The sequence below is a fragment of the Castor canadensis genome, chromosome 13, assembly GCF_047511655.1.
Source record: "Castor canadensis chromosome 13, mCasCan1.hap1v2, whole genome shotgun sequence".
Taxonomy (NCBI): domain Eukaryota; kingdom Metazoa; phylum Chordata; class Mammalia; order Rodentia; family Castoridae; genus Castor; species Castor canadensis.
Window position 1 is genome coordinate 92,606,390 of NC_133398.1, and position 27,718 is coordinate 92,634,107.

Consider the following 27,718-nt stretch of genomic DNA (forward strand, 5'->3'; position numbering starts at 1 on the left):
AAATTGAAGTGAACATATTTTCTTTCCAGGTAATTGCTCTGGTGTTCTGAACTCAATTGCTCTCTAGAATCCCTGGTCATCCACTAAGGGAATTGTGAAGAGGGTGTTGATTATTAGACCTGGGTGACATAATGCTTTGTTTTGGTCACCTGTACAGGCTATAGGTGATCTGCTTTTATTTATGGTTTGGTGAAGAACTTCTGAAATGCACTTTAGAAATTCATTGCCCACCCCTAAACACATTTATTTCACCATGTCAACTTTCTCAGGGCTCTGCAATGTAGGCAATAAATCAGTTTTTCATCAGAGATCGGATTAGTGTATATCATGCCACTTGTCATCATTCCTGGGTTCTTTTCTTTCTCAAGTATGAAATTATTCTGGGTAGGGTTTTCAGATAGGAAAAGGAAGAAATTGAACATGGATTGCAAACTAGCACCTTTCTTCTTTTACCCTCCCTGCTTGTCCTCCTACCCCCATCTTTAAAGAGCAGGTCTATTTGGTCAGTGCAGGAAGGATGTGTTGAGCTGACAACAGGTACAGTAGCAGGTGTGGGAAGTCCAGGGAGGCCAGGCTGCTGGGGCAAGGCTGTTACAGAGTTGGGGCATGCATCCCCTTGAGGTAGAAGGACAGAGACCTCAGGAGGCTCCTATAGAATGATACACAGGAAAATGAGAATGAACTAACACATTTGAGAAAAAAGTAGCTGATGCTTTGCTTTTGTAACTTAACTGCCAAAAGTTGGTATTTTTGATTATATATATTAAAATCTTTAAGCTAGTTTATAGAAATATTATTTATATTAAATGAGTCTTTGACTTTGGTTCTTAAATGACATGTAATATTTTCCACAGGACATAAATATTTTCTTCTCTCTCTCTTTCTGTACTGGGGATTGAACTTGGGGCCTCATCCTTTCTAGGCAAAGATCCTACCACTTGAGCCACATCACTGTTTTGTGTTGGGCATTTTCAAGATAGGATCTCCTGAACTATTTGCCTGGGCTGACTTCGAACTGTGATCCTCCTGACCTCTCCCTCCTGAGTAGCTAGGATTATAAGCATGAGCCACTGACACCTAGCGATTTTCCTTAATAATTTTAGAGATTTTTCATTATGTATAATTGAGGACTGATCTTATTTAAAAATAGTTTTCTGCTCATTCATTATACATGTGTATAATTTATTTATTTATGGTGATCAGTGTTGTTTCTAGTATTTTGTTGTTATAAATTATGTTCCAATATAAATGCTCATACATTCTTGCATTTTGTGAAAGTATGTGTACATGACAAGTTTCTAGAAATGGATTTAAACACCTTCACATTTTGTATTTCCCTAGTGATAAACATTCATCCAAGAAGTTTATAGTAGTTTATTCCCACTAATGTTATGTGAGAATGCTGTTTCCTCAAAATCTTGTTTAAAATAGATACAATTAAATTTATTTTTGTGACTTAAAATTTTAGGAAAAGAAATGTTTATATAATTGAAAACCTAATTAATTAGATGGTTAGTTAATTTAGGATGTATTTTTAAATTGGAATACTTCTTAAGGTCTTGCTTCTTTGCACTTAGGAGAGGCACTATTATTCATTTTTAAATTAACACTTGGTACAATTGACTGTATTGGTGTAAGTGCAAATGAGTTTTACCACATATACAGAATGGATACTCAGCCCCACAGTCAGAGCAGGGCAGTTCATCACCATACAACTTCTCCTGTGTAGCCAACCCTTCTCCCCAACACCTAGCAATCACTGATCTGTTCTGTGTCTGTATAATTTTGTCTTCTGAGAATGTCATGTAAATGGAATCATAGAGCATGTAATCTTTAAAACTCAGCACAGTAAGATTCATCTAGGTTTATCAATACACGATACAGAAAACCCATGAGAATAGAAGCTTATCTTTGAAAAGATGAAGAAAATTGTTGAACCTCTAGAAAGACTGAGGGAAAGAAAAAAAAGGTAACAATTTTCAATGTTGGGAATGAAAGAAGGGACATCACTGCAGATGCTACAGAACAGTTCTAGTCATGTAAATTTGATGAAATAGATCAATTCCTCAAAAACCAATATGAAATATATAACTCTGGTAGTGGTTTTATACCTTCTAGAAATCTCAAAATCTCTCTCTCTCTCTCTCTCTCTCTCTCTCGTTGGGGAATTGAACTGAGACTTAAGCTTGCTAGGCAGGTGTTCTACTGCATGAGCCATGCCCCCAGCTCTTTTTGGCTTTTAGTTATTCTTTTGATAGGATTTTGTGCTTTTTGGCCAGCACTGGCCTTAAACTGTGATTCACCTACCTAGCTTCCTGTGTAGCTGGGATTACAGATGTGTACCACCCACACACTCACCAACTTTTTGCTCAGGCTGGCCTCAAACTATGATCCTCTTGATCTCTGTCTCCCAAGTCAGAAAGAAATCTATAGATCCCTTGCTATTCCTGTTGTTTCTTTCAGAACTTCCTGTCCTGCTCCTCAAGCTGTAAGTAGGTGCTTTCCCTGAAATTTTCTCTGTTAGAGCTGATGCCCTCTTTCAGGTATATCTCAGCTCTGGCCAGAGGATACCAGGAGGAAAAACATGAACTCACTACTGGTTCATTAGTCTTTTGAATTCTCATCTTTTTTCCATATGCCTTATACTGTTCACTTTCAGAGTCCTTTAATGTCTGCTGCACATATTCTGTTCAGGTTTTATAGCTAAATTCTATGAGAGAATCAGAGTGAATGAAATTAGCTCATCCTACCTGTAGTTGGAACCTGAAGGTCTAACTTTTAATCATTCCTTGTTTATTAGGTAAACATGCAGGTAGGCTGCATAATTTGTGTGGGCTGTGTATTAGGGTCATTTTCTCATTTTCCTGTGTGTCTGCATGTCCATAGGTACAAATGTGGGCTGAGAGGTCGATCCATTTTTGTTTTTCATGTGTACTCAGATTAACAGGTAGCCTGAAAACAAAGTGTTAATAGATGTGGCATATTTTGAATGCTTGGTTTTCAGAGTCCTTGGTTTTTATGAAGGAATGTTACTACGCAACATACAGTGACTCTTTTCACTTTAAACCTGTAGCTTTTAGCCTTGAACCTGTAACTGTGGAATGTAGCCTGATATGTACAAATGAATGACGCAAATTAAAAAGATGGATGTTGCATGTTTTACAGAATTTATGTAGCTTCACAAATTACATTAGCATGAAAAAGTTTTGGAAAAGTTACATGCTATGTCTCAGATGTACAGAAATGTAATATTTCTCCTATGATTGAATTAAACTTGGCTTGTGAGCATCTGTTTTCTCTGAGGGCAAAAAAGTTTAATCTTATCATTTTAGGGTAACCCAGGATCTGAAGTTTAGAGTTTGATCTGTTTCAGAAAATTAGTCAATTTATAATATAAATGTACTCATTTAAGATTACATACACAATACTGGCATAATAGTGTATCCTTGTTTTCTTCTCCTCATAAAGTTATGATGAGGCAGGTAAAGCTTAGATACCTATTGGAGTGAGAGTGACCTCTCTCTAGGACAGTCCTCAGAGAATTCTTCTGGTATGTCTCATGTGATTCAGCCTTTATTATTGGCTTTTTTCCCATTGTATCCTCTGTGGATGTAATTGGTCCACTTGGCCCTTGAGTGTGCCTAGAAGAAGTTACTAAAGCTGTGATCCCTGATGTGGACTTAGTGTGCAAGTCTCTAGACTGTCTTCTTGTGGGTCCCTCTCTAGGTCTCTTACATAACTGTTTTATCTTAGCACATCTATCTGTATTCAACCTCAGGGCAACTTGAGTACACTAAGGCTTCCTATGTATCTAAACACACACCATGCAGCCATTTCTCTCAACAGTTCTAGGATTTCTTTTGTCTTATCCCTATACCTCAGTGTGTTCAGCCAAGAATAGAGTATTGAGGGTGCTGTATTCCTCCTCAGAGATCTAGATAGAATCTTAAACTTGGTTTAGCTGAAGCTCCATATAGGACTTCTCTCACCATTCTTCACCCACACTAATAATGGTTTTCCTTTTGATACAAGATTAATATCCTAAATCAATAGCTTTCTTATACTGTTCCTCACATATAATGAAAGTGCTATTATTTACAATAGCAGTAACAAGAAAAAAGATAAATTTCTTACAAATAAATGTAATTAGAAATGTTCAAGTGCTGAATAAATAAAAGTGGAATCCTACTGCAGAGTTAGTGTAGTGTAGTAAAAAAGTTGCTTAATAAGTGGAGATTCTTCATGTTTTTTGCTTAATATTGTTAATAAAATCAATTCCTTACAAATTGATTCATACATACAATAATTTGCAAAGTAAAATTTCAATAAACTACATTATGACATTTTAACAAGCCTCATTTACAAAACAAGATGCTTAACATTAAGTATATAAAAACAGCAATGGGAGAAACATTGTTCTGTTAGATGGCAAATTAAGGCATATAAGCAGCAGTAATTGAAAGATGCTGGGAAGTGGGGCAAGATGGCAGACCATAAGCTTCTTTTGTTTGACTCTGTGATGAGAAAGTCACAATAACAAAGCAGAGACTTTATTGTGAAGAAAGAGAGGAAGAGCATTAAGCATCATGAAAGAAGTGACAGGACAGCTGAAAAGCATGGAGAAACATGAAAGACAAGGGAGAAAAATAGGTAAAAAAATGTCCATAGTTCTAATCTCAGCTCCCTGGCAGGGGTGGGAAGAGAAGGGGATAGTGAAATGACAACCATAAAGTAAGCTAGGCAGCCCTGGTGACAGACTGGCAAGTCTAGCTGCAGAATAAGCCTACACTTCCCATAAGTCTTAAACCCAGAATGGGGATTTGGTGTGACAGTGACTATTTGTTCATGGCAGGCTAGTAATGGAGAAGAATGGCATTTTGTCACTCACATAACTTGGAGTGCTTGAGCCAATGACATCTTAGAGAGGGCCTATGAGAATGAGCTACTGTGGGGATTGGCACAATTAATATTGTATGAATGGCAATACTACTTAAAGCAATCTACAGATTCAGTGCAATTCCCATCAAATGTCCTTCTTCACAGAAATAGAAAAATCAGTCACAAAATTCATATGGAAACAAACCAAAATCCAAATAGCCAAAGCAATCTGTGCAAAAAGAGCAATGCTGAAAGTATCACAATACCTAACTTCAAATTATACTATGGAGTCATAGAAGCAAAAACAGTGTGGTATTGGTGCAAAAAGTCATACAGACCAATGGAATAAAAAAGAAGATCCAAAAATCAATCCAGAGTGCTACAGCCATCTGATTTTTAATAAAGGTGCACAAAACATACACTAGAGAAAATACACCCTCTTCAACAAATGATGTTGGGAAAGCCAGACATAAACATGTAAAACATTGAAACTAGATCCTAGTATCTCGCCTTGTGTAAAAATCAATACAAAATGGATGAAAGTCCTTAATGTAAGTCCTGAAACTGTAAAACTACTACAGGAAAACACTTGAAGATATACGTATAGGCAATAACTTTCTGAACAGGACTCCAATTGTTTAAGAAATAACAGCAATAATTGACCAATGGGATTACATCAAATTTAAAAGCTTCTTTATAGCAAAGGAAACAATTGTCAAAATGAAGGGATAGCAAAGGAAACAATTGTCAAAATGAAGAGATAGCAAAGGAAACAATTGTCAAAATGAAGAGATAGCAAAGGAAACAATTGTCAAAATGAAGAGACAGCCTACAGAACATGAAAAGCCCTTGCCAGCTATGTATTCATCAAATAATTATTCCCCAGCATATACAAAGAGCTCCAAAAATTGAACACCAAAAGCACAAGCAATCCAATTAATAAGTGGGCACATGGTTTGAACAGACATTTCTCAAAAGATGATGCACAAATGACCAATAAGTGCATGAAGAAATGTTCAACATTCTTAGCCATAAAGAAAATGCAAGTCAAAACAACTGAGATTCCCTCTCATCCCTGGCAGAATGGCTTGAATCAAGAAAACAAACAACAAATGCTGACAAAGATGTGGGAATTAGGAAATCTTATACACTATTGGTGGGAATGTAAATTAGTGAAGACACTACTAGAATCAGTAATGAGATTCCTCAAAAAATTAAATATAGAACTGCCATATTACCTTGCTATACCTTAACTCCTGACCGTATTATCTGTTGGAGTGTAGACAACATACAATAGTGATATTTTCACACTCCATTTATGGCAGCATTATTTACAATAGCTAAGATATGGAATGAGCTTAAATGTCCATCAACTGATGAATGGATAAAGAAAATATGGTATATATACAGAATGGAGTATTATTCAATCACAAATAAGGATGGAATTATGTCACTTGCAGGAAAATTAATGGAACTGGAGATTATCATGTTAAGCAAAATAATCCAGACTTAGAAAGGCAAGTATCAGATGTATTCACTCATGTATAGGAACCTGACTTTAAAAAAGTGATATGAATATAAAAGGGGACTGTTTGGGAGGAACCAGTTGGGGGAGAGAGGGGAAAGAGAGAGTGATGAGGGGAATGAATATTATCAAAGTTCTTTGTAGGCATGTATGAAAATAGAATAATGAAAGCTATTATATATGATAAAATAATATTATAATATATATGCAGTACTGGGGTTTGAACTCAGCTCCTCTTGCTTGCTAGGCAGGTGCTCTACCACTTGATCTATGTCATCAGCCCTGAGACATATTACAGATTGTTAAAAAAATAAAAGAATAAAGGAAAGGAAAAGTGGTAAGAAAGAGTAATAGAGAGGGTGAATTTGATAAAAGCATATTATATAAATATATGGAAACATCACAATGATATCCCTTTATACAATTAATATATACAATTAATCCTCCCTCTGGAAGTAGCTGTTCTTGTGACTGTAGAGTCCTTGGATTTGTTTCTGATGTTGACAAGGAAGAACAGAAATTAAGATATAGGACTATAGGTTTACAAAATGTAAATCCTGGGAAATGTTATAGTGATTCAGATCATGAACCTTCTTGATCAGTATTTTCATTCTGCCAGAAGAACCAAGGGATGAATGCAATGGCAGGGCTGCCTGTTCGCCTTACATCTGCCTCAACACTTGAGGCCCATAATTCATTAATTTATTGAGTCAGACAGGCAGAGTCAATCTTTATTAACAATTAGCTCTGGAACAACAAGAACAAGACACTTACTTTCATGAATCTTGCCATCCAAACTTATATCTGCATTTTTTGTGCCCCTGTCACAGTGTCCTTTCCAGGCTTGGGTGATGAGGTCAGACTTCTTGGCAAATCAGGTCCTTGGGGTAAATCCTGCTTCACTATGTTGGAGCACGGAGTCATTTAAACTCACTGGAAAACTCTTTGTCTTTTATTGGCCATATGGGCCAATAAAATGATACAAGAGGGTATATGATGGTAGAAGGAAACAGACAGAAATTTTTAGACTTGAAAAATAATTCCTCCTACTGTTTTCTATTGCTAGCAACCATCCAACTCAGATAATGGGTCTGGTGATAAACATACCATTAGTACCATGCATTGCTTTTTCTCTGTGAATGATCATAGAAAATGGAGGGAGAAGTCAGAACAACAGTAGATTTTTTTTTATTGTTTAATTATTCATATGTGCATACAAGGCTTGGGTCATTTCTCCCCCCTGCCCCCACCCCCTCCCTTACCACCCACTCTGCCCCCTCCCTCTCCCCCCCACCCCCTCAATACCCAGCAGAAACTATTTTGCCCTTATTTCTAATTTTGTTGTAGAGAGAGTATAAGCAATAATAGGAAGGAACAAGGGTTTTTGCTGGTTGAGATAAGGATAGCTATACAGGGCATTGACTCACATTGATTTCCTGTGCGTGTGTGTTACCTTCTAGGTTAATTCTTTTTGATCTTTCTCTAGTTCCTGGTCCCCTTTTCCTATTGGCCTCAGTTGCTTTTAAGGTATCTGCTTTTAGTTTCTCTGCATTAAGGGCAACAAATGCTAGCTAATTTTTTAGGTGTCTTACCTATCCTCACCCCTCCCTTGTGTGCTCTGGCTTTTATCATGTGATCAAAGTCCAATCTCCTTGTTGTGTTTGCCCTTGATCTAATGTCCACATATGAGGGAGAACATACAATTTTTGGTCTTTTGGGCCAGGCTAACCTCACTCAGAATGATGTTCTCCAATTCCATCCATTTACCTGCGAATGATAACATTTTGTTCTTCTTCATGGCTGCATAAAATTCCATTGTGTATAGATACCACATTTTCTTAATCCATTCGTCAGTTTCCATAACTTGGCTATTGTGAATAGTGCCGCAATAAACATGGGTGTGCAGGTGCCTCTGGAGTAACCTGTGTCACAGTCTTGAGTATATCCCCAAGAGTGGTATTGCTGGATCAAATGGTAGATCAATGTTTAGCTTTTTAAGTAGCCTCCAAATTTTTTTCCAGAGTACTTGCTCATTTCTTTATTGGTTCATTAGTTTTGGGAGAATTTAGTTTTTTAAGTTCCCTATATATTCTGGTTATCAGTCCTTTGTCTGATATGTAGCTGGCAAATATTTTCTCCCACTCTGTGGGTGTTCTCTTCAGTTTAGAGACCATTTCTTTTGATGAACAGAAGCTTTTTAGTTTTATGAGGTCCCATTTATCTATGCTATCTCTTAGTTGCTGTGCTGTTGGGGTTTCGTTGAGAAAGTTCTTACCTATACCTACTAACTCCAGAGTATTTCCTACTCTTTCCTGTATCAACTTTAGAGTTTGTGGTCTGATATTAAGATCCTTGATCCATTTTGAGTTAATATTGGTATAGGGTGATATACCTGGATCTAGTTTCAGTTTTTTGCAGATTGCTAACCAGTTTCCCCAGCAGTTTTTGTTGAAGAGGCTGCTATATCTCCATCGTATATTTTTAGCTCCTTCTCAAAGACAAGTTGGTTATAGTTGTGTGGCTTCATATCTGGGTCCTCTATTCTGTCCCACTGGTCTTCATGTCTGTTTTTGTGCCAGTACCATGCTGTTTTTATCATTATTGCTTTGTAATATAGTTTGAAGTCAGGTATCGTGAAACAGGGTCTCACTGTGTAGCCTGGGTTGACCTTGACCAAGGACTCTGGAGTGGCAAGAATAGCTACTTCCAGAAGGAGGATTAACTAATTCAACTGATAAATATTTTGAGTATCACACACACAGTTCTTGATGTTGTACAAATAAACACAAAAATTCTGTCTTTGTGGAAGACACATTCTAGTGGGGGAAACAAGTATAAAAATCAAAATAGATAAATAATAAAATAATTTAAAAATCAAAATAATAACTGATACATACAGGTCATTAGAAGGCCATATGTCATTAGAAGAATCCAAAGCACAGAGGATTTAGGTGTGAGATAAGACATCCACTTCTGTTCCCTGTTTTCCTCTCTACTTCAACCAAATCCATGAAGGCAATTGCAATGCTCTTTTACTACTTTCTAGAAAACCAAATAAGGATAGAAATAGAACCATTCAACAAGAGCCATCATTACCCCCAAGTGTGCTGTACACTGGTTTGGGGTCAGAAGCCAGCACGTGAGCATGCACTCATTCTAGCTGTACAACTGATGGAAGGAAACCTTGCCAAGTACCATCTGGCAGGTGGCATTTACTCCCTGGGACATGTCCAAGGTCCTGAATCTCCCTGTGGAGAGATGCCTCTCCCTTTCTGTTAATCACTAAGTGTCTCTGTCCAGTCTAGTTTCCATATCATCTTATTCTTCTGCTACAGGGAAAGGGGGATGAAGTAAAGGATGTTCTTATCTATGCCAAACAATTGGTGTAGAATCAGTGGAAGGAAACATCTGATCAAGGAGCTAACCAATAAAACCTGCAGGGGCCCTATCCCAACAGTGTCATCATGAACAACCACTACACATTGTCTCTAGGCTGGCCAGTGTGGTCAACTCCTGGTGGTCCATCTCTACTTTGGTACTCAGGCTTTGGCACAAAGCATGGTGGGCATTTGTTACTGTGGAAGAGTTCAAAGTACTGGGGGTGTTTATTTTAGAGAAGAGTCAGAAAGACCGTGACTGCTGTTTTCCAATAAAGCAGGCCTCTCTGTGGGGGAGAATAATTAGACATTTTTCGATCCTCAGGCTTGTGGTAAGGATGACTGGGTAGGAGTTTCTACACTCTGAACTGTTTAAAGATGGTAACTAGAGAGCTTCCTTTGAGCCCCACTACCTGATCTCTTAGGAAGAGTTTAAGTCCTGATTTGTATGTGATCAACTCAGACACCAATTGAAGCCAAACCTTGGGCATGGTAAGCAGATGTGCTGCCCCAGGTGGTAGAGAAAAGACAACTGTAGTTGGGGGACATCTTCTATGATCCTTCTTTCCCCAATTTGCCTCCATTCAGCTGACTTTATTTTTCTGTTTCCTTTAAAATATTGTCCCATACTTGCTGACTCAACCATTCAACTTTTGGGAGTCATAGAAATATAAGTAAAAGGTAAAAGTACATCATAATCTGCACAGAAGAATGTGTATATTGTATTGTTGGAATTGTAAAAATGTGGAAACAATCCAAATGACAATTAAAAGGGGAAAGTTCAGTAAGTTCTAGTTTATCCATAGTATGAATTATTGTTCTTTTATAGAAAGTGATTTAGACCTATATCTACTATCCTGGAGGGATAGGGAAGTATAAAGTTAAGTGAGAAAAGAAAAATATGTATGGCATGATTTCATTTTGAGAGAATAAATAAAACCCCTTCATATATAATCATATTGTCAGACACTGATGTGAGGTGATAAAAAGAGTGGGAGAATATAGATGAAATTGTTAGCAGTGTTGGAGAGATGAGGTATGGTAGGGACCTGAGAGACACAAGTTTAGGAAAAGAGACAAAGTAAACAAAAAGAAAGTGAACAAAAATAAAAGTTGGTATTTCTTTCTTTCTTTCTTTTTTTCTTTCTCTCTCTCTCTCTCCCTCCCTCCCTCCCTCCCTCCCTCCCTCCCTCCCTCCTTCCTTCCCTCCCTTCATCCTTTCTCTTTCTTTCTCTCTCTCTCTCCTTCCCTCTTTCTTTTTTCTTTCTTTCTTCTGTAATCTATCTCCTATCTATCATCTATGTATGTGGGTATCTATCCATCCATTCATAATCTATGCATTTATTATTTACTATATCTATCTGTCTATCGGTCACCTACCTATCATCTGTCTATTTTCATTCATTGTGTTCAAACATGTATTTATCTAGGAGACTTTAATAAAAGACAAAAGCCAGAAAAAAAAAGAGAAAATTCCTTTCGTTTTTTTCAGGTTAGTCCTACCTTTGGTCCTATTGTTGTTTTATAAAAATGGTCTTTTCTACTAAAGACAATCCAGAGGACTTATAATTAAAAGATATTAGTTTTAATCATTGAAGATGGTGTCTTAAACAAATTAAAATGAAAACTAGGGAATATTTAAAGATAAAATATTTTGAGTTAGAACTTAATTTTTAGATATCATGAGAGATGAAGACTTGAGAATCAGTTGTATTTTTCTAAATTGTTTCTTTGCCAAACAGAAGGTATTCATTTTCTCCTAGTCCTTATGAAAAATATTTCCTTTTTTAAATCTAGAGAACTCAGTTAGGAAATTTGCTGGTAGGTTAATAGGGCAAGATGGTGAGTTCTAACTATGTGTGTGTGTGTCTATGTGTGTGGTGGGGGGAAATCAGTTTTTCTGCTGAGGTAGAGAGCTTTTTAGTAAATTATTTTTAACAGTTATTTCCCATATTAAATTTTCTTCATTATACATTCATATTTGAAGCTGATGGTTCTTTTTTTGCAAACAATTTGTCTACAACTAGAATAGCCTAGACGTTGAAGATTTGGCTAGTAATTTAACCTCTGCTTATCTTGAAAGAGGATTTGGTTGAGCATAGGATGCTGTTTCACATTCATGTTGGATGTAAACTCAGAGCTGATCCCAAGTAGCTATATTGATTGTCACAGTGGCAAATGAGCAAGTATGTCAGGTTTACGTGAATTATAATACTAGTCATAATATTTCCTTGATTTTTAGATGTTCATTTTATATGTTAACTGAAATCTGAATGCATTTTACTTTACTTGTATGTATTTATTAGGGTATTACTGCTAGTCAGCAATGGACTTGTAATTGAAGATGTTGGAAATCCTGTAGAATCTCATTGTGTTCTAGATAGTTGATCCAATTAGAACATTCCAGTTCTAATTGAAATACAGTATGTAGTAGTATTATCTCAATTCAGACAAACTAGGAAATTATGACAGTGTTTATTTTCATATAGTCTCATACAGAGATACTACTAAAACTCTACAAAGTAGGGTCTTTGTGTGTCTGGTTCTGTTTTTTTAAGCTTCAATTTTAATTTAAAGGTACCATCATTTTTGGAAATCTAGTCATGTATAGTGATATTTTTCCACCTCACGTCTGAAAAATCTTTCAAATGCCCCAAAACTTGGCTTATGTGCAATTTGTTTGTCACAAGAGGTGGGAAGAATTAGAAAAGAAAATTTTTTTTTTCTTGTTTGAGTTGTGACCTGGAGAGAATGAAGGAATGAGGTGAACTGAGATGTGAAAAGATGTACTTACTAATTAGGTTGCTTTCTTGTATTCTGCATTTGCTCTGGGTGTCCTGTCAAGCATTTCCTTTGAGTTTGGTTGTCACTGTCACTTTATTTTTCTGGGTATTCCATTGGTGTCTTCCCCCAAATCACTTCTCCCCACCACGCACACCCCCACCCCCAGCTAGTCTGTGAGCCTTCATGGCTGACATTTCTATGTGTTTTTGAGTTCATGGTGTTTTGCTGCTTATCTCATGCCTTTTCTTTATGATGTTTCAGCTCATCCACCATATACCATGTGCTTTAGAGTGAAATTCTACCCACACGAACCCTTGAAGATTAAAGAAGAGCTCACAAGGTATTTTTTGTTTGTTTGTTTATATTTGCACCTTTAACCAGGCATCAGTTCATTGTCTTACAGGCTAGATGTGTCTCTTGTTTAGAATAGAACACTTCAACAAAGTAGGTGCTGAAGTCGGCGTTTTGGCTCAGATTGTTTCTCTTAATTGTCTTGGGATTTTTTTCAAATAATTGTCATTGGGAGTATAATTAACTGCACAACAAAACAGTGGTTATGAAGAAGAGGTGCTCTCTGAAAACATCTGACAGTGTGGTGCTAAAACTAAGTAGAAGATAAATCTCTTTAAAATGTAGGCAAGTTTATAGCAATTGTAGCTCTAGCCTATCTTTTGGATCCAAGCTTTTTAGGGAGGGACAAGATCGTTCAACAAAGTAGACAGTTGGTCATTCTGCTTTCCATTTGTGAAATGTAAACCATGGGGCCAGCTTCTCTTCCCTTGTAGACTTTTCTGAACTCAACTCTGAATTTTCCAGGCCTCAGACTTCCTCTCTTTCATCTCCCTCTGCTGGAGCTGCATTCAATCCATCTTCTAGAAGTAATGCTTCCTTGAACAACATTTACAAATATTGTTGAGCAGAACCTGAGCAGGACACTCAACTGGGAACAGTGGATGGAAGACAGAGCTGTTGTGCACTTAGTTATTGATGAGGCTGTGACTTGGTTACCCCTCAAAATCACTGTACCTTATCTCCAAAATAATCTGTTTAGGTGTGATACCACAGAAAAGCAAATGCAAATTGCTTAGATCATTGATGGAAGAGGGAGTGTTTGGGTTTATGGAGATTTTGCTTTCTTGTTATCCAGAGTCTCTGGTAATACTGACCAAAATGGCTCTAAGGCCTTCCTTTGGAAGGAAGCAGATGATTCTGTTTTCTATTATTAATTTGCCAAGAGCCATTTAGTGAGGTTTATGCTAGAATAGTGTGTATGTGTGTATGTGTGTGTGTGTGTGTGTGTGTGTGTGTGTGTGTGTGTGTGTGTGTGTGTGTGTGTGAAGCAGGGAAAATAGATAATGGACATTGTAAGATGTGGTGGTTATTTTATAAACTTATCTGCTTTTCTTTTTTTATTGAAGTAAAATTCATATAACATAAATTGATTTCATCATCTTCATTAAACATTCACAGTGTTGGACAACCATCACCACTGTTTAATTCCAAAACAATTTTATCCCCCTAAAGAAACCCCCATACCCAACGTTAGTCACTCTCCATTCTTCTCTCTCCCAACCCCTGGAAATCACTAATCTACTTAATATCCCTATGGATCCCTCCATTTTGGAAATATTGTAACAAAGGAATCATATAGATCATACAATATATGGCCTTGACCTGCTTTTGGCTTGAAAATTTGTTTGATAGATTTTTCCTCAGTTCTAATTATCTTCCTTCCCCCAGGGGAAAGGGTTGAGCTACTAACAACTGAGAGAGAGAGAAGTATTTGTTCTTCCCTGAAGATGGTAGCAGTGTAATTAGGAAGATCAAATAACAAACAAATGCCTTACTCTTATCATCTATTTTCTTTATAATCTTGTCTGGGGATAAAAATTGAACTAATGTCACAATATAAATAAAAAATGATTCTCTTGTCATTGAGGAAAATGCATTTAGAGTAAAAGAATACAAAGTTTTAGTTAATAAGTCTAGTTAAGTCCCTTAAAATTAACTTTGCTAGCATTTTCCTGCCTTTGACTGAATAGTTCAGGTATGAATACTGGAATGTGGTGAACACTCAGATGTTTCCAAAGGAAATTAAGATGGATTCCTGCGTATATATAGGATATGTATCTTATATATACACATATATGTGTGTATACATATTATGAATGTATGTGTTTATATATATATAATATATGAAAAATTAGATTTATTATTAGTCAATATAGTCCTTAGAAGTCAAAGATAACTTAGAAACTGTGAGGTACCCCAGGTACTTATGGTTTAAACCTTGTCTTAAAAGTGTTTAGCTTTTTCTTATATGGTAAGTTGTTACATTGTTGTAAGATTAACTTAAAATTTGAGAAAGATTTAATATATGAGAGATTTAAGATCACATTTATGGAAATGCTTGTGAGTAAAAAAATGTTAAGAAAAAAAGCAGTTTTAAAAGAGTAAAGAGTGAGGTTAGCCTGACCCAAAAGACCAAGAATCGTATGTTCTCCCTCATATGGGGACATTAGATCAAGGGCAAACACAACAAGGGGATTGGACTTTGATCACATGATAAAGTGAGAGCACACAAGAGAGGTATGAGGATAGGTAAGACACCTAAAAAACTAGATAGCATTTGTTGCCCTCAATACAGGGAAACTAAAGCAGATACTTAAAGCAACTGAGGCCAATAGGAGAAGGGGACCAGGAACTAGAGGAAAGGTTAGATCAAGAAGAATTAACCTAGAAGGTAACACACATGCACAGGAAATCAATGTGCGTCAACTCCCTGTATAGCTATCCTTATCTCAACTAGCAAAAGCCCTTGTTCCTTCCTATTATTGCTTATATTCTCTCTTCAACAAAATTAGAGATAAGGGCAAAACAGTTTCTGTCGGGTAGCGAGCAGGTAAGGGGGGGGTAAGGGAGGGGGTGGGGAAAGGGGGTAGAAATGACCCAAACATTGTATGCACATATGAATAAAATAAAAATTAAAAAAAGAGTAAAGCTGCAAAAATATCCATAGAAATGGCACTTGAAATAATTTTTCATCCTTCTTTTAGATCTCCATTTGAGTAATCATTTTACAATCTTTTAGATTTCTGGGCCTTGTAAATGCTACATGCAACTAGATGTAACCAAAAGTATGCAGTATCATTTTAGTGAGAACCATCTTTAAATTATGTTAGGTAGAGAAGCAAGCAAACAAACAAACAACAAAACAAAAACCCCAAACTGGCAAAACAATAATTTATGCCCCAAATCCTGTTCTGTTCTGGTCACTTAATCCTTTAATCCAGTAATAACTAAAGAAAGTTGCATTATTTTTTATGCCTACTGTATTTTTTTTTTAAAATGAGCATCTTAAACCTGAAGCCATTGTAAGGCTCAGTGGATTATGTTGAATCCACAGTATCCACAGTAATCCCTGATTATCTCCAGGGATCATTCATCTGAGCAACGACCCAAGCTGTGATGTTGTGACAACTGATTTTTTTCCCCTGAGGTTGCTTTCACCAAATCTGATTTTTGAATTATAGGATTAGAACGCAAAGCTCTCATTCATCAGTAAATACTTACTTAAAACTATTTTCATTACCAAATTCATGTAAGAGTGCAAATAAATGCTTCAGTGCATATGTTCAACAATTAAAAGAGAAACCTTATGACATTTGGCCTAGTAGTTTATAGTCCTTAATAAAGGAAAGATTTGGTCAGGAGTGGTAGGTAGCTCATGCCTGTAATCTAACATACTCAGGAGGTAGAGACCAGGAGGATTGCCATTTCAAGCCAGCCTAGGCAAAAAAGTTAGTGAGACCCCTCCCCTCCAATCTCAACAAAAAAGCTAAAAAGTTGGGCATGGTGGCACATCATCCCAGCTACAATAAATTGGAGTTTTGAGGTCAAGGCCAGCCTGGACAAAAATACCAGAACCCTATCTCAAAAATTCCAAAGGAAGAAGAGTTGATGGTGTGGTTCAAGTGGTAAAGCACCTGCCTAGTAAGTGTGAGACCTGAGTTGACTCCAATACCAAAAAAAAAAAAAAAAAACAATTTTGTGTGAACAGCAACATAAGCATTACTTGAGAACTTTTTAAAAAAGAAGTAGTACTCACAATTTCTTGATGTATAGGTGTAACTTTATTTTTATTTTATTGTTTTTGCATTTGCATACATGTGTATATATTATTTGGGCCACCTCCTCCCTCCAACCATTCCCCTGCCTCCAGGCAGATCCTGTTGCACCCTCTTGTTCTCCAATTTTGTAGAAGAAAAAGCAAAAGATAATAAGAAAAACATGGCATTTTTGCTAGTTTGAGATAAAGATAGCTATACAGGGAGAATCCTTGTGTTGTTTTTATGCACATAAAACATTACAATTACAACCCAAATTGGTTCATCTCTGCCAGTCTTCTTCACTACTTCCTAGTCCCATAGTGTGACTCTTTCTCAGGAAAGAGCAGGGGATACTATGGAAGCAATAGGCATAGGCAAGGACTTCCTCAGTAAAACTCAAGTGGCCGAGCAACTAAAAGAAAGGATCAACACACGGGACTACATGAGATTAAAAGGCTTCTGCACAACAAAAGAAATGGTCTCTAAATTGAAGAAGCCACCCACAAAATGGGAGAAAATCTTTGCTAGCTATACATCAGACAAGGGACTGATAACCAGAATATATGGGAAGCTCAAAAAACTAAACTCTAATCCAACATACTCAGGAGCTGGAGACCAGCAGGATTACCATTTTTTACCTAGGCAAAAAAGTTAGTGAGACCCCCATGTCAACAAAAAATGCTAAAAAGTTGGGCATTGTGGCACATCATCCCAGCTATAATAAATAGGAGGTTTGAGGTCAAGGCCAGACTGGACAACCCTATCTCAAAAATTCCAAAGGAAAAAAGGTTGATGGTGGCCTGGATCAATTTAAGATGACTATATTCATTCCTATACAGTGAACACATCAACCACATTTAAGTTTTTGGTTTCCTTCCCTTTCCCTATCCCTCCTGTTCATGGTCTCCCCTTAGAGTGTGACCTATGTCTAATAATATTGTATTTGTTTGAGGTCTGTAATCCACATATGAAGGAGAACATGTGATTTTTGTCTTCTGAGCCTAATTTCACTTGAGATAATGTTCTCCAGTTCCATACTTTTACCTGTGAATGACAAAATTCCAAGCTTTTTGTAGCTGGGTAAAATTCCATTGTATTTAAGTATCACTTTTCTTTCTTTTTTTTTTAATTTTATTATTCATATGTGCATACAAGGCTTGGGTCATTTCTCCCCCCTGCCCCCACCCCCTCCCTTACCACCCACTCCGCCCCTCCCCCTCCCCCCCACCCCCTCAATACCCAGCAGAAACTATTTTGCCCTTATTTCTACTTTTGTTGTAGAGAGAGTATAAGCAATAATAGGAAGGAACAAGGATTTTTGCTGGTTGAGATAAGGATAGCTATACAGGGCATTGACTCACATTGATTTCCTGTGTGTGTGTGTTACCTTCTAGGTTAATTCTTTTTGATCTCACCTTTTCTCTAGTTCCTGGTCCCCTTTTCCTATTGGCCTCAGTTGGTTTTAAGGTATCTGCTTTAGTTTCTCTGCGTTAAGGGCAACAAATTCTAGCTAGTTTTTTAGATGTCTTACCTATCCTCACCTCTCCCTTGTGTGCTCTCGCTTTTATCATGTGCTCAAAGTCCAATACCATTGTTGTGTTTGCCCTTGATCTAATGTCCACATATGGGGGAGAACATACGATTTTTGGTCTTTTGGGCCAGGCTAACCACACTCAGAATGATGTTCTCCAATTCCATCCATTTACCAGCGAATGGTAACATTTAGTTCTTCTTCATGGCTGCATAAAATTCCATTGTGTATAGATACCACATATTCTTAATCCATTCGTCGGTGGTGGGGCATCTTGGGTGTTTCCATAACTTGGCTATTGTGAATAGTGCTGCAATAAACATGGGGGTGCAGGTGCCTCTGGAGTAACCTGTGTCACAGTCTTTTGGGTATATCCCCAAGAGTGGTATTGCTGGATCAAATGGTAGATCAATGTCTTAGCTTTTTAAGTAGCCTCCAAATTTTTTTCCAGAGTGGTTGTACTAGTTTACATTCCCACCAACAGTGTAAGAGGGTTCCTTTTTCCCCGCATCCTTGCCAACACCTGTTGTTGGTGGTGTTGCTGATGATGGCTATTCTAACAGGAGTGAGGTGGAATCTTAGTGTGGTTTTAATTTGCATTTCCTTTATTGCTAGAGATGATGAGCATTTCTTCATGTGTTTTTTGGCCATTTGAATTTCTTCTTTTGAGAAAGTTCTGTTTAGTTCACATGCCCATTTCTTTATTGGTTCATTAGTTTTGGGAGGATTTAGTTTTTTAAGTTCCCTATATATTCTGGTTATCAGTCGTTTGTCTGATGTATAGCTGGCAAATATTTTCTCCCACTCTGTGGGTGTTCTCTTCAGTTTAGAGACCATTTCTTTTGATGAACAGAAGCTTTTTAGTTTTATGAGGTCCCATTTATCTATGCTATCTCTTAGTTTCTGTGCTGCTGGGGTTTCGTTGAGAAAGTTCTTACCTATACCTACTAACTCCAGAGTATTTCCTACTCTTTCTTGTATCAACTTTAGAGTTTGTGGTCTGATATTAAGATCCTTGATCCATTTTGAGTTAATCTTGGTATAGGATGATATACGTGGATCTAGTTTCAGTTTTTTGCAGACTGCTAACCAGTTTTCCCAGCAGTTTTTGTTGAAGAGGCTGCTATTTCTCCATCATATATTTTTAGCTCCTTTGTCAAAGACAAGTTGGTTATAGTTGTGTGGCTTCATATCTGGATCCTCTATTCTGTTCCACTGGTCTTCATGTCCTTTTTTGTGCCAGTACCATGCTGTTTTTATTGTTATTGCTTTGTAATATAGTTTGAAGTCAGGTATTGTGATACCTCCTGCATTGTTCTTTTGACTGAGTATTGCCTTGGCTATTCGTGGCCTCTTGTGTTTCCATATAAATTTAATGGTAGATTTTTCAATCTCTTTAAAGAATGTCATTGGAATTTTGATGGGAATTGCATTAAACATGTAGATTACTTTTGGGAGTATCGACATTTTTACTATGTTGATTCTACCAATCCATGAGCATGGGAGATCTCTCCACTTTCTATAGTCTTCCTCAATTTCTTTCTTCAGAAGTGAATAGTTTTCCTTGTAGAGGTCTTTCACATCTTTTGTTAGATTTACACCTAGGTATTTGATTTTGTTTGAGGCTATTGTAAATGGAATTGTTTTCATACATTCTTTTTCAGTTTGCTCATTGTTAGTGTATAGAAATGCTAATGATTTTTCTATGTTGATTTTATATCCTGCTACCTTGCGATAGCTATTGATGATGTCTAGAAACTTCTGAGTAGAGTTTTTTGGGTCTTTAAGGTATAGGATCATGTCGTCTGCAAATAGGGATATTTTGACAGTTTCTTTACCTATTTGTATTCCTTTTATTCCTTCTTCTTGCCTAATTGCTCTGGCTAAGAATTCCAGTACTATGTTGAATAGGAGTGGAGATAGTGGGCATCCTTGTCTGGTTCCTGATTTAAGAGGGAATGGTTTCAGTTTTTCTCCATTGAGTATAATGCTGGCTGTAGGTTTGTCATATATAGCTTTTATAATGTTGACATACTTTCCTTCTATTCCTAGTTTTCTTAGAGCTTTTATCATGAAGTGGTGTTGGAGCTTATCAAAGGCTTTTTCTGCATCTATTGAGATGGTCACGTGGTTTTTGTCTTTGCTTCTGTTAATGTGGTTTATTACATTTACTGATTTTCGTGTGTTGAACCACCCCTGCATCCCTGGGATGAAGCCTACTTGGTCATGGTGAATAATCTTTTTGATGTGTTTTTGAATTCGGTTTGCCATTATTTTGTTGAGGATTTTTGCATGAATGTTCATTAAGGAGATTGGCCTATAGTTCTTCTTCCCTTGAAGAATCTTTTGTAGTGGTGGCTTTGTGGTCACATATTGTTTTAGTTTCTGCTTATCATGGAAGACTTTTATTGCTCCATCTATTTTGAATGATAGTTTTGCTGGGTAGAGTATCCTGGGGTTGAAGTTATTTTCATTCAGTGCCCGGAAGATCTCACCCCACTCTCTTCTTGCTTTTAATGTTTCTGTTGAGAAGTCTGCTGTGATTTTGATGGGTTTACCTTTGTATGTTACTTGTTTTTTCTCTCTTAGAGCCTTCAATATTCTTTCCTTAGTTTCTGAACTTGTTGTTTTAATGATGATATGTCGTGGGGTAGTTCTATTTTGATCTGGTCTGTTTGGTGTCCTGGAGGCCTCTTGCATCTGTATGGGAATATCTTTCTCTAGTGTTGGGAAATTTTCTGTTATTAATTTGTTGAATATATTACGCATTCCCTTCGCTTGCACCTCTTCTCCTTCTTCGGTGCCCATGATTCTCAAGTTTGGTCTTTTGATGGAGTCGGTGAGTTCTTGCATTTTTTTCCCACAGGTCTTGAGTTGTTTAATTAATAGTTCTTTGGTTTTTTTCCTTTAATTACCATGTCATCTTCAAGTTTTGTGATTCTGTCTTCTGTTTGTTCTATTTTGCTGGATTGGCCTTCCGTTTTGTTCTGCAGTTCTGTTTTCTTCTTTTTTCTGAGGTTTTCCATATCTTTGGTAGTTTCCTCTTTAATGTTGTCTATTTTTGTCCTGAGTTCATTTATCCGTTTATTCATTGTGTTCTCTGTTTCACTTTGGTGTTTATACAGTGCTTCTATGGTTTCCTTTGTTTCTTCTTTTGCTTTTTCAAATTTTCTATTTTTGTTTTCTTGGAATTTCTTGAGTGTCTCCTGTACATTTTGGTTGACCCTATCCAGTATCATCTCTATAAAATTTTCATTGAGTACCTGTAGTACTCAATTATTAAATACTCAATAATTAAATTATTTTTGTGGGCTTCATTGAGTCCTTTGGCATAGTTTATCTTCATTTTGTTGGAGTCTGGATCTGAGTTTCTATTTTCCTCATTCCCCTCTGGTTCCTGTACTAATTTTTTGCTGTGGGGAAACTGGTTTCCCTGTTTTTTCTGTCTTCCCGTCATTGTCTTTGGTGTTGTTACTGTCCCTGTACTGTGTGCAATTAAGTATTTTCTAGCTTGTAATAATAACAATGGTAATATTTAGAGTGGAAGGGTGAGAGGAGATGGAAAGCAAGAAGTTAAAGAAAAGGGGAAAACAAATACATGGACAAGAGGGAGAAAACAGAACAAGGTTTCAGAGAAGAAAGTTTCAAAGGTATAAACAGGGAGCGTTAGTGTACTAATTGACAATAAGCTAAACAGACATTAGAGAGACAGAGAGAGGATTGAAATCAAAAATAAAATAAAGATAAGAATTAAAATTAAATATGTTAATGAAAGAAATCTCTACATATAAAAATGAATTAAAATAAAATGGAAAATAGAAAATTAAAAAAAAAACCAAAAAACCTCCAAGTTTAAATTCAATGAATTTTCAGTCTTAATAATTTGAGTGTCCATCTCAGTCTCCAATCCTGGAGATGGTGCCTCAGATGTTGTTTTGTAGTTGTCTTATCAAAGGGGACGCATAAGGTAGAACAAAACTACACACACACACACACACACACACACACACACACACACACAAAACCCCATCAAGTGTCCCAAGTTCAAGTGCAATACAGTTTCAGTAAGTTTTTCAGCATGCAGGTGTAATTCGGTTGTTCTCTCATCAAAGGTAGGGAGAAAAAAAAAAGAGTCTGGAGACAGTTCTGAGAATGGTATCTGCAGCTATGGCTTGCCTGCCCGCTGCTGTCAGCCTGCTGTTGCTGGAGGTGTTATTTATGCAGATCTCTGGGGTGAGCTTAGCACTCACCTGGCCCCGCAGGCTTTGTTTGCTCAGAGTTCTCCTGTGCGGGTGCCTCTGTCTGCTACATGCTTTCGCCTTTCCAAGCACACTGGGAAAGGTGACACTGCACCCACATTGTCAGGCCTGCGTGTTTATTTACAGTTCATGTGGGAGGTGGGTCTTCCCCCCTCTCCTGTGCAGTTTTCCTCCCACCACCACTTTCACAAGCTTTCCTGCTCCTGATTACTGGGCAGTGCTGCTGCTCCTGCCAGCTGCCATGTTTGTTTACAGTTCATGTGGGTAGTGGTTCTTCCCTCCTCTACTGTGGAGTTTTCCTCCCTCCGCCACTCTCACAAGTTTTCCTGCTCCTGGTTGCTGGGTGCATGCCCCCAGTCCCGCCAGAGCCTCTCCGGCCTGCCTGGCTTGTTTATTTGCAGTCCCGGGAAGGATTCCCTTCTCCTATTCTTCAGCGCTCAGGGCACCCCACCCTCTTTCCCTTGTGTCTTTATTGTTCTTATTGCTCAGTTTTTCTTTTTTTCCCTGGTGGAGGTCAGTCTGTCCGGGGGCTATGCTGCTCTGGCCCAGGGTTGTCTGTGGGAGTACCACGGTACCGTGAAGCTCACCTGGTCCGCGTCTTCCCAAGCCATCTGGTCGCTGGCGACTGGCGGCCCGGGGGCCCTCCTGGTTTCTCCGTTTAACGTGAAGTGGAAATTCTCTGCGCCGGCTGGAGGTGTGGAGGGGTCAAAGTTATGCCTCTTCTCAGTGATTATGCCTGCAAAGTGTGTCTCTAGCGTCTCTCCAAGATTTCACTATAGGAGGTTCGCTTTTTGCTTCCTCCCTCTAGCTGCCATCTTGGAACCCCTCTTGAGTTGATACTTGAACATGGTGAGAGACATGGATCTAGTTTCAGTTTTCTGAAGGCAGATAATCAATTTCCCAGCAACATTTGTTCTACCACTTTAGCCACTCCACCAGCCCTTCCCAGCAACATTTGTTGAAGAAGTTGTCTTTTCTCCATCGTGTTTTTGGTGCCTTTGTTGAAGTTTAGGTGAGCATAGCTGTGAGGATTCATATCCAGGTCCTCTGTTCTGTTCCACTGGTTTTCATATCTGTTTTTGTGCTGGTACCATGCTGTTTTTTATTGCTATGGCCTGTAGTGTAGTTTGAAGTCAGGTATTGTGATATCTGCCATGTTGCTCTTTATTCTCAGTATTGCCTTGGCTATTCTCAGTCTTTTGTGTTTCCAGATGAACTTTAGGGTAGATTTTTCAATCTCTGTGATGAATGTCATTGGGATTTTGATAGAGATTGTGTTGAACATGTGAATTGCTTTTGGCAGTATAGCCATTTTTACCATGTTGATTCTGCCAATCTATGAACATGGGAGATCTTTCCATCTTCTGTAGTGTTCTTCAGTCTCTTTCTTCATTAAGTATTTCTCCTTGTAGAGGTCATTTACATACTTTGTTGAGTTTACTCCTAGTTATTTGAGTTTTTCAAGGCTATTGTAAATGGAATTGTTTTCCTATATTCTTTCTCAATCTGTTCATTGTTGGTGAAAGGCTACTGAGTTTTGTAAGTTGATTTTGTATCCTTCTACTTTGCTGAAGCTGTTTCTGATGTCTAGGAGTTTTTGGGTGGAGTTTTTCAGGTCTTTAAGGTATAAGATCATGTCATCTGTGAGCAGAGATAGTTTAACTACTTCTTTACCTAGTTGTATTCCTTTTATTTTTTCTTCTTGCCTTATTGCTCTGGCTAGGAATTCTGGGACTATGTTGAATAGGAGTGGGGAGAGTGGGCACCCTTATCTCACTCCTGACTTCAGGGGAAATGGTTTCAATTTTTCCTCATAAAGTATGATGTTTGCTTTAGGTTTGTCATAGATAGCCTCTATAATGTTGAGGTACATTCCTTCTATTTTTAGTTTCCTTAGAGCTTTTATCATGAAGTGGTGTTGAATCTTATCGGAGGATTTTTCCACATCTATAGAGATGATCAAGTAATTTTTATCTTTGTTTCTGTTAATGTGCTGTATTATATTAAAGATTTGCATATGTTGATCCATCCCTGAATCCCTGAGGCAAAGCCGACTTGGTCATGGTGAATTACTGGAGAACATACATGTGGAAATTCTTAGTTTCTGTGTTAGACCTACTGAATCTGAAACTATCGGGACAGGACCCAGAAATCTGCATTTTCATAAACTCTACAGGTAATTCTAAGCCATGCCAAAATTTGAGAACCATCACTTTAAGATTATTTGGATTTTTCAAATTCTTTGTTTCTTTTGGAAGATATTAAAATGGCCACAACATTGTGCTGCCACCATAATGGTCTAATTCCAGAACATTTCCTTCACTTCAGTAGAAAGCCTGATATCCAAGTCATCCTATTTTTTTCCCCTACTCTCTCTCTTTGGAACCCATTAATCTTGTTTTCTGTCTCTATACAGTTGTCGATTTTGGACATTTCATATAAATAGAGTCAGATATCATATGACCTTTTGTGCTGGCTTTCTTTGCTGTAGCATAATGTTTTCAATATGTACCTGTATTGTAACATCTGTCAGTACCTTTTCATTTTTATGGTTGAATACTATTCCATTGTATGATATGCCACATTTGTTTTTATCCATTCATCAATTGGTGGAAATTTAGGTTATTTCTACTTTTTAACTATAATGAATAATTATGTAAAAGTTTTGACGGGGGTCTGGATTCTGATTTAATTGGGTCTCAGGTAGCATTCAGTGCACATAGCATTGGTATTTCTTAAGAGCTCTCCCTGATAACTCTAATGTGAGGTCATGATTGAGAACCATGAGTGTAGAACCTTACTACTCAAATTGTATTGCCTAGGGAATCTCATGCCACCCAGGACCTACTGAATCAAAATTCACATTTTAATAAGATCTCCAAGTAATTCATGTGCTCATTGAGGAAGGGAGGCATTAGTTTAGGGAGCTAGTCTGTGTTCTTGGCTACAAATACATGCCCAACTAAATATGAAACTTACTGGGAACTTTATCCTGTGTGCATAATTCTACACTAAAATGACTAGAGAGTGTCATTTGAATTTCCTCTATGTCCCCAATGCCTAGCACAGTACACAGCACTAAGCAGGTGTGAGATAAAGATTTATGGAGTGAAAATGCCAGTGAGTTGCTGAGTCCTTCAGTGTGTGTAATGTGATATCAATGATATTGCTAGGCAATGGCTCTGGGAAAAATCTTTATGATCTTACACATCAGTTGCCTTCTCTGACTGTTCATTTTTTTGCTTTAAAATGGCTCCTCATAAATCTGACTAAAGATCCAATTACTTGACCACTAGAGGTTTGTATTAGTCAGGGTTCTCCAGAGAACATCAAAACATCAAATAGGATTTGTGTCATTATCTATCTTTCTATCTACCTACCTACCTATCTCTTTCTCTATCTGTCCATCCATCCAGCCATCCATTCATCATTCCCTCACTATATAATATCTCATTTATATACCTATAAAATGAGATATAAGAAATAGGCTTCTATGAAAATGGCGGCTTAGAAGTCCCACGATCTTCCATCTGCAATCTGGAGGCTCAGGGAATCCAGTGGCATAGTTGAAGGACTGAGAGCCAGATGATGTAGATTACAGTCCAGGTCTGAGGGCTTGAGAATCAGGAACACTGAGGGCAAAAGAAGACCTATGTCCCATCTCACACAGTCAGGTAGAGTGAATTCAACTTTCCTCTGCCATTCAGTTCCTTACCAGATTGCATGATATCCATCTATACTGGGGAGGGGCTTTTGCTTTGCTCACCTGGCCAATTAAAATGCTAATCTGTTCCAGAAATGTCTTCACAGAGACCCAGAAATAATGTTTAGCCACATATCTGGGAATCCAATGGCCCAGTGAAGTTGACATGTAAAAGAAACCATCACATAGTGGTAACTAAGACTGGCTGAGAGGTGTCTTTCTAGGTAATGCAACACTTTGGGTAGCCCCTCCACACAGTGGCTCAGGAATCTAGGTTGTTTTCTTAGGACAGCAAGTAAGATGAAGTAAGGGAAGGATCCAAGGTGTACAATTTAAGGAGGCTCTGACCCTCGGGTTCATGGCCACCTTATGTGCCTCTCCTTAGTCCTTGTCCTCCTTTGTCCAGCTAGTGGTCCCACCCTTGGACCTGCTTTACATCATGTTGGATAATTGGTTTTGATGTTAGTGTAGCAAAAACAATCTCATGTCTGTTTTTATGAAATAAGTTACAAGATTAGCCATTTTCCCCAGTCATAAAGACAAATGAAATTTTTTCATTCACAGGTAAATGGATGGAATTGGAGAACATCATGTTTCATGAAGTAAGCCAAATTCAGAAAGACAAAGGTCACATGTTTTCTCTCATTTGTGGAAGATAGATCCAAATACAAATATAAGCATCATATATATATGCAGAACATGTTTCCTAAAGTGGGACTGTTAATGTAGACTAGGGGAGGAAGAAAAGAATGATAGGTAGTGAAAAACATTGAAATATATGTCATTTGTATAGGAACAAGACACAACAGAATGCACTGAAAAGTGTTTATCAGTTGGGGTGGGGGGTAAGGATAAGGAAGAGTAATAGAGGAGGTTAGATTGACTAAAGTACAATGTATTCACACGTAAAATACCAAGGCAAAGAAACCCCCACTGAACAATGACCAGACAGTAAAACAATGAAGGATAGGAATGTAATATAGGTCATGTTAAGGGAAGGGTAATAGTGGGAAGGGGATGGTAAATAAAGAGGATAAAGGAGGATGAATATGGTTGAAGTACTTTTGATACATGTATGAATATTTTACATTGAAACCAGTTGAAGTCATTCCAAGAAAGGGAGAAGAGGGAGATAAATGGAGAGAATGAACCAAACTGGGGTACAATATATGGATACATGTTAAGATGGCTATCATCAAGACCCCAAACAACAATAAATGGTGAGGATACTGGGGAAAGGAACCCTTATACTTTGTTAGTGGGAATGTAAATTAGTACAACCTCTATGGAGGCAGTATGGAAGCTCTGCAAAAAAACTAAAAATAGAACTGCCTCAGCATGTAGAGAAAAAAAGAGTAGAAGAAAGAAATGAAGGAAAAGGAAAATGTGTGTGTGGAAGAATTAAAAAAGTAAGGAGAAAAAATTTAGAATGAAAGAAGGATGAACAAATTGGAACTTTGGTAAAAAGGAAAAATTTTTGTTAAATTCTGAATTTCTTCCTTTTGGAGGGGAGTGGGTTTCCTCTGTGGTCAATGAGTACACTGAATGCTCC

General features: G+C 37.6%; 1 protein-coding gene across 14 annotated transcripts in view; it reads left to right on the forward strand.

The window, feature by feature from the left end:
* The window catches only part of Frmd3 (FERM domain containing 3), a 313,407-nt gene that overhangs the window by 177,598 nt on the left and 108,091 nt on the right, over positions 1-27,718 (forward strand). For 13 of the 14 annotated variants that reach the window (XM_074052314.1, XM_074052309.1, XM_074052308.1 and 10 more), the window contains one exon: positions 12,826-12,904. In XM_074052314.1, the coding sequence (XP_073908415.1) occupies positions 12,826-12,904 (79 nt within the window). Of the gene's footprint in view, positions 1-12,825; positions 12,905-26,730; positions 26,769-27,718 lie in introns of those variants that run through there. The other variant, XM_074052313.1, reaches the window with a different exon arrangement.